At 39.3% G+C, this 14,553-nt stretch overlaps 1 protein-coding gene across 3 annotated transcripts in view; it reads right to left on the reverse strand.

Moving 5' to 3' along the window:
- The window catches only part of Lhcgr (luteinizing hormone/choriogonadotropin receptor), a 67,326-nt gene that overhangs the window by 34,078 nt on the left and 18,695 nt on the right, over positions 1 to 14,553 (reverse strand). Inside the window, exons 2-6 of one of the 3 annotated variants that reach the window (XM_010615808.2) lie at positions 14,166 to 14,237; positions 11,864 to 11,938; positions 8,650 to 8,724; positions 6,508 to 6,582; positions 6,342 to 6,419 (exon numbers count right to left, since the gene is read on the reverse strand). In XM_010615808.2, coding sequence (XP_010614110.1) covers positions 6,342 to 6,419; positions 6,508 to 6,582; positions 8,650 to 8,724; positions 11,864 to 11,938; positions 14,166 to 14,237 — 375 coding nt within the window. The other 2 variants (XM_010615809.2, XM_010615810.1) reach the window with 2 other exon arrangements.

A 14,553-nucleotide genomic window follows, 5' to 3' on the forward strand; every position in this document is an offset into this window, starting at 1 on the left:
ACTTACAATTAGTAATATCTAAGTATCAACCCAGGAATTGAACCAAAGACTATACCAACAACAATGATAGAAATGAAAAGACATTTAAACAAGATGCAGTCTTCCAGCTTACCAAAGGCAAATTCTGGGGAAAACAAGATGGAAAAGTCTGATAATCAACCATCTGGACAATCTGAACTGATAGCAAAAGAGATTAAAAAACAGTTGAATGAAGCTCTAGAAATATTCAAAACAGAAATGCTTTCCCAGATAAAAGACATGATTAGAGACTCTAGAAGAGACAAATTAAAAAAAAAATAGATGAGTTCAGGGCCATGATGAAAGTCAAGAATATTCAGCATAGGAAAGAAATGGAAACTGTGAAGGCCCAACATAAGAAAGAAATGTAATCTATGAAACAGACTCAAACTGACATCCAGGAGATTAAAAAACTCTATGAAAAGTATATAAAAGTATAAAGACTAACCCAATCTGAAGATAGAATATCAGATATAGAAGATAGTATGGCAGTTAGTGACCATGAAAAGAGAGCTCTCTTAAAAATAGTAAGGGACCATGAGAAATCAATCCAACAGCTCCTAGATAACACAAAGAAGAATAATATAAGATTGATAGGAGTCCATGAAAGCACAAATGACATAAAAAAAATTTACAGAAGTAATGATAGAAAACTTCCCAAACAGAGCAAAAGAACTTGACATACAGATAAGTGAGGCATGTAGGACTACAACTAGTTATGATAAAATAAAATCTACACCTAGACATATAATAATCAAGATCCTGTAAACCCAACAGAACTACAACATACTACAAGCAATTCGAGAAAAGAAACAGATTACACACAAAGGAAAGCCCCTCAGAATCACAACAGACTTTTCAACACAAACCCTCAAGTTAAGGAGAGCCTGGAGTGAGGTATTTCAAGATCTAAAAGAACACAACCTTCAACCTAGACTGAAGTATCCTGCAAAACTCTTTTAAAATGGGTGGGGAAATAAGATACTTCCATGACAAAGAACACCTGAGAAACTTCATGAATACCAGACCAGCATTCCAAATGATTTTTTAAAAATATCCTAGAAAAAGACAGTGAAGGTCACAACTCTGTGAGGCCCAACAGAACAAATCCAATAGGCAAGAATATAAAGGGAAAGGGAGAAAAATTAAAAAGAACCAAAACAGGAAAATAACATGACAATAAGTCAATACATATTAGTTATAACCATCAATGTCGATGGCCTCAATACACCAATCAAAAAAATAGCCTGGCAGAACGGATTATGAAGCACAATCCAACAATATGTTGTATAGAAGAAGCACACCTAGTTCAAAAAGAAACTCATAGACTGAAAATAAAAGGATGGAAAACAGTTCTCCATTTCACAGGAACATAGAAAAAAGCAGGGGTAGCTATCTTATTTGCAGACAAAGTGAATTTCAACCCAAACTAAGAGGGACAAAGAAGGTCATTACATCCTTGTAAAGGGAACAATCCAACAGGAAGAGATTCCAATCCTAAATATCTATACACCAAGCACCAATGCCCCCAATTATTCAATACAAGTATTGTGGGACATGAAACACCAAATGAGCACTAAAACCATTGTAGTGGGGGACCTCAATACTCTACCGTCACAAGTAGACAGATCATCTAGACTAAGAATCAGTAACAAAATACTAGAATTGAATGAAGCTTTTGAACAAATGGACTTAATAGATATCTACAGTGTTCCACCCCACAAAATCAGAATATACATTCTTTTTGGCTGCACATGGGTCATTCTCCAAAATAGATCACATGCCACCTCATAGAACATGTTTAAATGCAAAGGAATTAAAGTTATCCCATGCATATTTTCAGACCATAGTGCAATTAAAGTGGAGATCAATAGCATAAGAAACCATAAGAACTTCACAAACACATGGAAATTGAATATCACTCTCCTGAACAACCAATGGGTCACAGCAGGAATTAAAGAAGAAGATAGACAGTTTTTACAACTTAATGACAGTGTCAAACAACATACATGAATATATGTGATACAATGAAAGCAGTTTTATGTGGAAAATTCATAGCTGTCAATTCCCACACTCAGAAAACAGAGTGAGCTCAAATAAACAACCTAATGATGAATCTTAAGCTCCTAGAAAAAGAAGAGCAAGAAGAACTCAAAGCTCATACAGGGGAGGAAATTATAAAGATCAGAGCAGAAATCAATATAATGGAGACCAAGAGAACGATATAGAAAATCAACCAATTGCAGAGTTGGTTATTTGACAGAATAAATAAAATTTATAAACCCTTAGCCAACCTTATCAAAAAAAGGAAAGGCTCAAATTCATGCAATTAGGAATGAAAAAGGTGAAGTCACAACAGATCCAGCAGAAATCCAGAGGATTATCAGTACTTCCTTTGAGAACCTATACTCTAATAAAATGGAAAACACAGAAGAAATGGACAGATTTCTAGATAATTTTGAATTACCAAAGTTGAATGGAGAAGATATAAAAATTCTAAACACCCCAGTTACAATAAGTGAAATTGAAAATGTAATTAAAAGTTTACCAATGAAGAAAAGCCCAGGTCTTGATGGCTTCACTGCTGAATTCTACAAGACATTTAGAGAGGAACTACTGCCATTACTCTTTACACTTTTCAGTGAAATTGAAAGGGAAACATTACTTCCAAATTCATTCCCGGAAGCAAGTGTTGCTTTGATTCCCAAACCAGGGAAAGACCCAACCAAAAAAGAGAACTACAGGCTAATCTCCCTTAAGAACATAGATGCAAAAATCTTCAATAAGATACTGGCAAACAGAATATAGAGTGTCATCAAAAAGATTATATACACTGACCAAGTCGGATCTATCCCAGGGATGCAAGGATGGTTCAACATTAGTAAATCAATAAATGTAATACACTATATTAACAGAGTCAAGGACAAAAACCATATGATCATTGCAATAGATGTAGAAAAAGTATTTGACAAAATTCAACACCAATTCAAGACAAAAACCCTGCAGAAAATTGGAATAGATGGTCTTTATCTCAAATTGATAAAGGCTATGCTTATTTTCTATTTTTTTTTCTTTATTGAGTTCATTGGTACTTTTTAGGTGTACAGTACAGTTACATTCATCAGTGGGATCTTGCACCTTTACATGATATGTCTTGGTTTTTATATTTTTCCCCATACCCCTTTCTTCCCTTCACCCACACCACCCTTCCCTATTTACAAAGATTTTGTTTTCACTTTTTCCTTCTCTCATATTTTCTCTTTTCCCTTCTTTCCTTTCTCCTACCCTTCCCACTTCCCTTATTCCTTTAGCCCTTTCCTTTCTATTTCACGTTATCAGTTATACGATTTGAACCCTATTTACACTGGTAAAGGCTATCTATGAAAAGCCAACAGCCGACATCCTACTCAATAGTCAAAGACTGAAAACTTTCATGCTAAAATTAGGAACAAGACAAGGATGTCCACTATCACCACTCGTGTTCAATATAGTTCTGGAAACATCAGCCACGGCAATTAGTAAGAGAAAGAAATAAAAGCAATAAAGATAGGAGAGGTAGAAGTAAAACTGTTATTTGCTGACGATATGATACTCTATACAGAAGACCCCAACAACTCTGCCAAAAGACTTCTAGATTTAATTGACACTCTCAGCAGAGTAGTTGTATACAAGATCAACACTCAAAAATCAATATCCTTGTACACAAATAACAGACTCAGAATGAAATTAGGGGGAAACAATCCTTTTCACAATAGCATCCCCCCCCAAAAAAATCTAGGAATCAACCTTACAAAGGAAACAAAGGACCTCTACATTGAGAACTATCAACACTCTGAAAAAAGAAATCAAAGAGGATATAAGAAAATGGAAAGACATCCCTTGTTCCTGGGTAGGAAGAATCAATATATTGAAAATAGCCATTCTTCAAAAACTGCTGTACAGATTCAGTGTAATCCCTATTGAAATCTCAACAATATATTTCAGAGAACTAGAGAAAACAATCCAAAAATTCATTTGGAACTAGAATAGACCTAGAATAGCCAAAGCAATTCTAGGCAACAGAGACATTGCAGGGGGTATCACAATCCCCAACTTGAAATTATACTACAAAGCCACTGTGATAAAAACAGCATGGTACTAGCAAAGAAAGAGACCTGAGAATCAGTGGGACAGATTAGAAGATGCACAGACAACTCCTGACATACTCAGCTCCTCATCTTTGACAAAGAAGCCAACCATTTTCAGTGGAGGAAAGATAGCCTCTTTAATAAATGGTGTTGGCAAAACTCGATTTAAAACTAGACCAGTAGTCTTTATGAACAAATTCTGAGTAGCGTGGGAACTACCACAAGGAATCAACATCTGGGATCTCATCTTTTAAAAAAGTTTCTGCACTGCCAGAGAAATCAAAAGCAGAGCTAAGAGACAACCCACAATCTGGGAATACAGTTTTTACCAGCTGTTCCTCAGACAAAGGTCTACTATCTCAAATATATAAACAACTCAAAAAAATTAGACCCCCAAAATATAAAGACCCAATTCAAAAATGCGCATCTGAAATGAACAGACATTTCTCAGACAAAGAAGTAAAAGCATCGAGTAAATATATGAAAAAATGTTCCACAACAGTGGTCATTAGAGAGATGCAGATGAAAACAACACTTAGATTCCATCTCACCTCAGTAAGGATGGCTGCTATAAAGAAATCAGCCAATAACAAATGCTGGTGGGGTTGTAGGGAGATAGGAACCCTTCTCCATTGTTGGTGGAGTGTGGACTGGTATAGCCACTGTGGAAATCAATATGGAGATAGCTCAAACAACTAGGATTGGAAGTGCCATTTGACCTAGCCATCTGTCTGCTGGGTATCTTTCCAAAAGAATGAAAAGGATCATACCACAGCGATATATGCTCACTCATGTTTGTAGATGCAGTTTGTAAAAGCCCAATTGTCCCTCACCTGGAGACTGGATAAAAAAATGTGGGTTGGTTTTTTTTTTTTGTTGTTATAAAATAGAGTACTACTCAGCCATAAAGAATGAGAAACTAGAGATGTTTATAGTTAAGTGGATGCACATTGAGGCCATAATTTTAATTGAAATTTATAAGTCACACATGTGTAAGTACCAAATAGTTTCTCCAGTGTGAAAAAACTAAAAGTGTAAGTAAGGGTCAAAATGTATAATTGATATTGTGTAATAGGAAGAGAATGTCTGAAAGAGTAAAGGAAGTGGGAGGGGTAGGGGAAAGGTAAAAAGGGAAAAGAAGAAATATGTGAAAAGGAAAAACATGGAAACAAGGAAGGGTGGAGGGGCTGAAAGGAGGGCCAGCGAATGGGGAAAAATAACAACCAAGATAAGTCATGTAAAGGTACAAGATCCCAGTTACAAATGTAGGGCTGGGGATTTAGCTCATTGGTTTGGCACCTGCCTTGCAAGCACAAGGACCCAAGTTCGATCCCCAGTACAAAAAAAAAAACCCAAACCAAAACAAAAACCACACAAACAACAACAATGCCAATTACAAATATAACTGCATTGTATACTTAAAATGTACAAATAATAAAGATAAAAAGAGATTAATTAGTACAGTGCCTCTGGGACTTTTCTATACTGTGAATACCTTGGGATCCTATGAAAAATGCAAATTTTGAGTCAGTAATTCTGGGGTGGGTCTGAGAGTCTGCATTCCTAATCAGCTCTCAGCAGATGCTGGTTTATGCACCATACTTAAATCATTAAGTGCTAAGAAACTCCATGAAAGGGGTAGAGCATCTGAGTTTGGTGACCTAATACATGACTGTCAAAATGACATTATTTTTAAGTACCAGGGGATAGAGGGAAAGGGCATGGATAGTGTTGCCTCAGAAAGTGAGAGGGTCCCAAGGGGAAGGTGAAAAATCAGAGGAAGAGAGCAAAGCCCATTGATGAACTACTCTGCCTACTTGGAGAATATCCTCCCAGATACTTCAGGAGAAATTTCTGTGCTCTCTTTTAAGGGGGAAGCCACTCCCCTCCAGGAGCCTTCCCCAGCTTCAGAGCCTCAGCCCTTCCCCATGATGTAGCAAAGTTTCACCGGTTGGAAATTCAGTACTAAAAAGGCTCAGGACCCATTTGATTTATTTCAAACTGCATTAGTTGGTGAGTTGTCAAGTGAACATATGACCCTGCTGCTCTACCACCACAGCTCCTTCTGTCCTTGGCGTTTTAGGTCAAGAAGAGCAATATCATCAGCAAGCGAGGGATGTGGTGAGTGCTCACCTTAAGGTAGAAGTAAGAATAGCAGGAGGTGGTGGCAGAAGGAGAATCTGGGAGTCTACTCACAGTGTGATGGATTCATTATTCATCCCTTGGAAAGCATTTCCTGGTATGGTGGTTATGTATAAGTTATCACAAATTTCCCTTGAGGAAAGAAATTAGAAATATTTACTTTCCAAATTGTAGCTGCAAATATGAAACTGTTAGGCATAGCAATCATCCTGGTACTTACAGAATGAAATTAAATTCAGACGAGAAGATCTTTGTAACATCTGGAAATGTTTGGATGCCTGTGTTACAGATGCTCCTGTGATTTGGGGCAGGGAAGTGATGTTGGCAGAGTTGGTAAAAGTGATTGTTATTAGAATGTGAAGATAAAAACGAGTAAAAGGCATTTTGCAAACACTATTTTCACATTAAATTAAAACATACTGAGTTTGGCTTTATTGGTAACACTTTTAGCTGATGAAGATTATCAGAATTTAAAGGCCATAAGTGCTGTGGAGAAGTTGCTCTAATGGCTTCTATTTAGAGATCTAGGGCCTGGAACCAATGTTTCAGATCTTTTCCATTTGAATTTCCAGCCTGTCTTTTTCTATTTACTTGACTACATTTTCTTATTGTATTCCATTCCTTCTGATAATTAGTTTATCCCATGCTCTTGTAGTTTTAGGAAACACACCTCTCCTTTGGAGTAGGAGATTTTAACTCAGACACTTCAGAAAGATTAATCTTATGTGAAAAATCCATTTCCATCATTACTAAAAAATCTTCCTTTATTTAGCTACTTTGCAATTCAGGAAATTCTTCCTTGCATCTCATTGAAACCACTGAGCATTCTTTTGGTGTTTGCAGCCACTTAAGGCTCTTCTTTTCTTCCTGCCTTTTTTTTTTTTTTTAATCCTTCAAAGAAGAGAGAGGTGTAAGTGACAGGTGAAACTGAGGAGTATTTTATTATAAGAATAGGACTCCTTCATCGTGTCCAGATGCTCACTAGACATGGGCTCTGGACACCTGATAGGAACAGCCTGGGGTTGGTGATAATGAAGCCAAGCCAGCTTTCCATTCTGGCTTTCCCATTCTTTTCTTTACTTGTAATTAATTTGAATGAATGAACAAATGTGATATAAGGGATCACATTGAATGTAAGCCCTGTCTATGGCTGGGGACAACAGTGTGGGCTTGGGTTGGGGATCCTACATTTTTGGGAGAAAATGTTTATTAATAAAGACAGTAACTTTTGGATAATAAGGGACTAGGGTGATCAAATTTGGTTCTGAGTTGTTTTTCCAAGGTTGTAGATGCTGCAGTGTGTATGTGTGTACCCCCATGGCCCTGGAGGTTGGGAGAAACAGAACACCTTAATTTGGAAGTGTCCAGCATCAGAGCTGCCCAAGGAACATCAGCAGAAGGCCCAGGAGCAAGGCTGATGGTGGACACCCACCCGAGGGCTGTCCCTTCCCTCTCCTCTTTGTCCTTTATTTTTTTTTACTGGTGGTATTGAGGGGTGGACTTTACATCTGGTGGGGAGTTGATGAAATTTAATTTATCCAAAAGAAGAGAGTGGATATCTATGTTATGGGGATTTAAATTTTTCTTTGTGGGGGAAGGGGATCAAGAGATGGAAGGAGAGGGGAGTGAGGGAGGAATAGGGAATGAAAAGGGTCTCAAGAGGTGCAATGTACATGTATCAGCACCACATGATGTGCCCATTATACACTGCAGACATGTACTAATAAAAAGATAAAATGAAAATTAAAAAAAAATTTTTCTTTGTGAGGACAGTAATAAATGTAAAGATTATTTGAAATTTCAGGAATTTTGGGCTGTTGGGCTGTGGTGGTACTGAGCTTATCACGTTAGCCAGTAGGATGTAATGGGAAATAGAAAATAATGATTTAGTTTATAATGGAACAGTGCTTACCTCCGGGCAGTACTTTAAAGGTTTTCACTTGATGAATGGATGAACAAATGAGATAAAGGAGGTAGTAATTCTCACCCAGTGCTGACAGTCAGCTCAGAATGTCTCTCACTTTCATCTCTGTCAACTCACCTTAGAGATTCTGATTTATCTTTTTGGAAGTGTTGTGATAATCCTGCCCCCAATTGTTAATTCTGAAAATCACGGTGGAGGATATGGGTTCTTCTCAGGTGTTTGGGACAGAAACAATGTAGCAAACCACTAACCACTAATGTGATGAAAAAGTACTGGACAAGTGGCTGACAAGAAATACAGATTGAGTCAAAAGAGTAGGACATGTAGACAATGCTGAATATATGGTTTGAAATATTCTTCTCAACTTTTTAATTGTTTTGATCTTCATTCCATGTCCATCTTCCCCTCCCCAAGTGCTTAAAAAGGATAGTTTCTCACAGGTATTTTAACTGGGGGAGATGTGTAAATGCACCAGGCCCAATGTACACCAGGTTTTTGGTGTTCTGGATCAGTCTGTAAAGAGAAAAGGGAAAAGAGGTAGCAGTTTAATAAAAGCGTTTTGCTTGGAATGCATGAGACTGTGGTCACGGAAGATTGCTGGCTGAAAATGCCATCAACAAAATCAAGGCGATTTCATATGCCTAAGAGGAGTTCCTAAAGTGATGGGAGTGGAAATGGCTCTGTGAGGGCCCACTGGCTGTTTCTTAGAAACTACTCAAACCCTCTGAAGAGGCAAGCAGAGGCATCCAAGCCAGGAATCTGTCTGTGCACGTCCACCCTCAACCTGCCCTTCCAGATAGCATCAATGCCCTGGGTTCCTGCCTAGTAGATCCTGCGCTAGGATAGAGCTGGCACACTGAAGAGGATGGCACATTCTACCCTCAGTAGAGGAGCAAATTAGCTTCTCTCCCTTGTAGGCAAACTAGTCCCTCTCCATAGTGAGCTGGCAACCGCACTGAGCAATTATCCGGGGGTGGGGGGCAGTCATTGAAACAGCAAAGGGCAGAGGCCAGGGCTTTGGATTTCTATATTCATTCTATAGATAATTCACCGTATGATGATACCCAGCTTCCTAATTTCCCCAAATGCATTCCCTTCTGTAAAGTTGGAATAGAGTAGTATTATGAAGCTGGGCATGGTGGTGCACACCTGTAACCTGGGAGGGTGGGTAGAAAAATTGCAAGTTCAAGCCCAATTTAGTGACCTAATGAGATCCTGTTTCAAAATTTTACAGAAGGACTGGAGATGTAGCTCTGTGTAAAGGACTTTAGTTCAACGCCAAGGACAGAAATATATCCAAATAAATAAATAGATAGATAGATAAATAGTTGTGTATGATTCCCATCTCCCAGGTTGGTAGGTTTTGAGTAATAAAATAGGTTGAGATAATCCAAGTCAGGGCTTTGTGAGGTATAGAAATACAGCCATAAGAGCAAGTGATATTATTCCCCTTCCTTCATCCAGTCAATTACTATGACCCTTTCAGAAGTATCATAGTTGTTGAGTTCTATCTACTTTGGATTCAGCAAAAGGCCATAAATACATGTGGCTTTCATAACCAGGCACCCACCACCTGAGGACACGATGATTACTCTGATTCTACAGAAAAAATACAGTGTTTTGGTTAGGAATGTGCACTCAGGAGCCTGCTTGTTTTTTACATCCTGAGTTTAGTAATTGCCTGACCTCAAGTATATCACAGAACACCTTCTGTGACTCAGTTTTCTCATAGGGTGTTTTTGAGGAGTAATGTGGGTGTCCAGTTTACAGTAGGCCTTAGCTGGTGTTAATGATTATTGTCCAATTGAAATCAGGAAATGGAATTATTAATCTTTAGTCATATAGCTGCAAAGAAGAACTTGAGTGTGACCCAAACTTCCTGACTCCAAGTCCAGTGCTCATTCCCCTATACCACAGGTGCCTGTTTCCACTTACAAGATGGAAGTCGGCATCTAATTCTTCAGGTGTGAGTGCTATTTCATGGTAATATCCCTCAATAATGAAGTCAAGGAATTGCTAGCCATACAGGGCCTTATATAGGTGAGACGGAAGGGACTTTACTTCTTAAAGGCTTTGTGGGGCCTAGTCTTAAACTCCTTCATTCTACAAACATTTATGGAGTCCCTGCATATTCCAGAGCCCGTTCTAGATACTGGTTACAGCTGTGAATGAAGTAAAGTGAATCTGCAGGGAGCTGGCATTGAGGGCTGCTTTGGAGAATCCATGAACTTCCCCTTTCAAATGTTTCTTTTTTTCTTTCTGATAAATGCTGCTTTGCATCACAGGAAACTTTATAATTAGCTGCCCTGGTGGTTCTCAATATGAAACTGTGTTTCCCCATTACCTGGAAAGTCTGTTAAAAGTGCAGATTTCCAGGTCTGGGACCGTGCTGTCATCTCCAACTACAATGAGCTCTGTGCACAGTTCTGTTTCACAGCCAAGTTCAGACTAACCCTTTCACACTTAAACACCCATTATTTAGGGTTACTGTAATCTGTGGGTTAGTCTCCCCTCCCTGCCTTCACTGTCATCTCCTAGTGAACATTTGTAATTTAGCTCCTCTGTATTCCAGCAGCACTTGGCCTGGAACTGGATGTGTGGCAACTGCTCAGATACTCAGCAATTAGTTATTTCCTTTGAATAATTAATCACTGGACCATTTATAGGGAGGCCTTGGGGTATAGTGGAAAAATATATGGGCTTTGAAAGGAAGACAGCCTCAGGGTTGATCTCAGTCCTGCCATGGTCTGAAGTGTCATCATCGGTCAAACTGTGGCCCTCCTTCCGGCCTCCATTGCTTTCCCTGGACAAAAGGGGTAACTATCCTCTTCTGCAGAGTAGCTGTGAGTATGGGTGGCACAACCTAGGGAAATGCTGAGCCCAAGAGTTGGAATGGTATTTGATGCTGACACGCTTCCCTCCTTCTCCTTTGCCACTCCTCAGCAGGAGAGTTGGAAGGCTCTTCTGGAGGGTCAGGTTGGAGCCATACGGGCCAGATGTGGGAGACACTAACTCTGGCACTGAGTTGTGGGATGCCTAGCAAGTCAGTGAATCTCTTTGGGCCACAGGCTCATCGTCTGAGAACAGCAGTGAGCTAGTCTTCCTATCCTTTTACTGAAATAAGGGAAAATGATACTTGTGAGATTACTTGGGAAAGATTACTTGTCAGTCCTAGAACATCATGGTAATACCACCAGCCAAACAAGTCTAACATGCACAGGCTCGGCACAGGGATTTTCATGGTACTCAGGCAGCATTTATGGAAAGGAGGAATGTGGCATAGCAGCTGCCAACTCCCCAATTCCTGTTCTCTACGTTCCTCTCCAAATTTTCCAACTACCCTGAGTACTCCATACCTCCCCTCCATAAGGCAAGAGGTGCTTGCCAGGACTTCACCATGTCAATTTTAATTTCCAACATTGTGTTGTGATGTTTCAGAGTTTATACAGCTCCTAGGGAGAAGCAGTTGTCACCATGGCAACCTTCAGGCCACTGCAGCGAGAGAAATTAGTGCCTGCCCATACCTAGTAATTGCTGTAGTCTTTTCCTCTTGGGCTCCTAGTAGTGTATGCTTGAATACAAATACCAAGTGGATGCCAGCCAGCGAGGGTAATAGTGTACAGCCATAAACTATCTGTTAGCTGATGCTTACATTTCAGACAAATTGCGGAGGCTGTCAAAGGCATTAGCTTCTATCCTTTCCAGGGAATCACTCTGAGAGATTTCACTAGGGGGAAGGGGGGAAAAAAAAGAAAAAAGAGACATGAAAAAAATGACCATGTCTGCTGTACGTGTGACCCAACAACTAGGAGCTCCGTTGCGTCCCCTGAGAAAGAATACAATGTATGCGATGTCCTGACATCGTAAAGTGCTACCATCTCACTTTAGGAGCCACAATGGGTATCTGCAACCCAGGAGAGGTTGGAATGCAGTTTTCAGTAACCCCTGTTTACAAAAGACATGCTTTTCTCCTATTTGTGCCTCAGAATCACAACCTGTTAGAAGTGGGTCAGCCCTATGAGAAAACCTAGTCAGAGTCCTTTGTTTTATAGCTCTAGAAATCAAAGACACGAGAAGCAAATGCTATTTATATGAGGGTTCAGACTTAGGATTGGGATCACTGGGGTCAAATTCCATCACTCTAAAGAAGCTTTAAATTGGGCTCAATCTGCTGTTGCATAACTCTTAACCCTTGGTTTCCTGAAACCTTCTTCTGAGGCTGTTTAGTAAAAGGTGTAATAGGTGGTTAACTCCTGCGTATGCTTCCATTGTGGATTGTAATCATCCTTGACTGTTTTGCTCAAAACTCTGTGAGTAAATTGAGGCCAAGGACTATTTTCTGTTTCTTTCTGAATTCCCGGTGGCTTCATAGTACCTAGTTAGCGAATGAATGAATGGACTAATGACTACATTGTTTGTTTAGAAAGACAAAGGGGCCATGTACAGAAACCTAATCATCTCTATTAATGTAAATAAATACTAGACGCCATAGCGTGAGCTAGGATCAGTAATATCAACAAGCATGAAAAATGGGATAGGGGATTGGAGGAGGGAGAGAGGAGAAGAGAAGGGGGAGGGGATTGAAAAGATGAAGCCAGCGGTGGTGTGTGCACGTACCCACGCCCCGAGGTGACGGGAAGCTGCACGGACGGCACACGTGCACCATTAAAATAAAAAAAATTGAAACAATTTAAAAAAGTAAAACACTGAGATCTTAAAAAAAAGGAAACAGCTATCAAGTACCATCCCCAAGCATGTGCGTTACCCTGAAATACCAACGTAAGTTACCATTTGCTACCAGCTGAGAAAGAAGCCTCAAAAATCACAAATTGCACATCTGTGTGTTTTTAAGGTTAACGTTCACTGAAGGCTTCAGACTCGATGAGAGCTTTAGCTCACGGAAAGGAAAAGCCTAAGGAATTAATGTCTTTTCTGAACAACGCAGTAATGGATTGCTCCTGGGTTTGCTCATCTTATTCCTACCTAACTGCTTATTTGACTGTAGCAGTTTTCCTTAGTAGGGGGTCTTAATGCAGAGAAAGTTATAAAAACTCAACATTTAAACTTGAGTGCAGGCAGAAGAGCATGGGATGGGCACAAACAAACTGACGTGTCTATAACCTGGAGTGAATTTCCTGTAAAGTGCAATATTCTCGAGCAATTGTTTTTTAATATTCTTATTGCTTTCTGACACCTAGAGAGCAGTAGTGGTTCCCCAAGGAGCTAAGCTTGACTGTGTAGCAACTTTGGAGATGCAAATCTGCTTTGAAAGTCCAGTGAATTGTTCAGGGGTGAGGTGCTGTGTGGGAATGAAATGCTGCCATTGAATCCTTTGACCCACGCTCATGTTAAGGAGGATGCTGGGAAGTTCGCTTTCCATCTTTGGGGTCTTTGACCCTAGAAGCTAAAACCCAGGGACAAAGGATAGAAATTACATCTCACAAACGCAAGAACATGCTTTTATCAGGCTCCTTTACACTTTGGATAAGTGCCTTTCATCAATACAGCTATAGACATTGTAGTTTTGGCATACTCTTATTATATTTTAGATACAAAGATTATCTTTTGATACACAATAAACTTCCAACACATTTTCTTCTATGTGGGAGTTATCTAAAAATGTGATACGAGGGAATAGCTGCTGTAGCAGAAGGAGAATTTTTATGATTGAAATCTATCTTCTTTTCTACTTAAAAATATAACATCACTTATCAAAATGCATTCAGTTCTTTGAAGCAAGGTTAATTATTTGGATTTTAATGACTCTTGGAAAATCATACCTTTTCTTTAAAGGCCCCTAGATATTATTTGTATTATAAAGATAAAATTACTTGAGCTTCCTAAGCACAATTTCTGTCCTGGAATAATTATCCCTTTCAATTCTGTTTTCTTTTAGAAAAAAAAATTCATTATTTCAGCTATGAATGTCTTTTGATATGCAGTATCTTACTTACATTTTCACGACCTCATTAAGTCCTCTGAAAGCTTGAGGTGGAATTACTTTGACAGGGAGATAGGTGAGTGATCTAGAAAAGAGAAAAGCAAAGCCAAGAGTTTCCGGTTTAAGGTCAGGTACCTCGTAAGTGTGCAGATGTGTGTATGTGTGACTACAGAGTTAACAATGGGGTTCAGGTGGAGAATTCTAACTGGTATCAGTAAAGGTAGAAGCCATGAATCATTCTTGTTTTTATCAACAAATGTGTAATTTGGTGGTTAAGATATGTATGATAGCTGGGTGTGGTGGTGTGGAGGATCGCTGTGAGTTTGAGACCAGCCTGGGCTACATAATGAGTTCCAGGTCAGTCTCAACTACATAGTGAGACTCTGTCTCAAAAAACCAAA

Source organism: Fukomys damarensis, unplaced genomic scaffold (assembly GCF_012274545.1).
Source record: "Fukomys damarensis isolate Sample0158 unplaced genomic scaffold, DMR_v1.0_HiC HiC_scaffold_2, whole genome shotgun sequence".
NCBI lineage: Eukaryota > Metazoa > Chordata > Mammalia > Rodentia > Bathyergidae > Fukomys > Fukomys damarensis.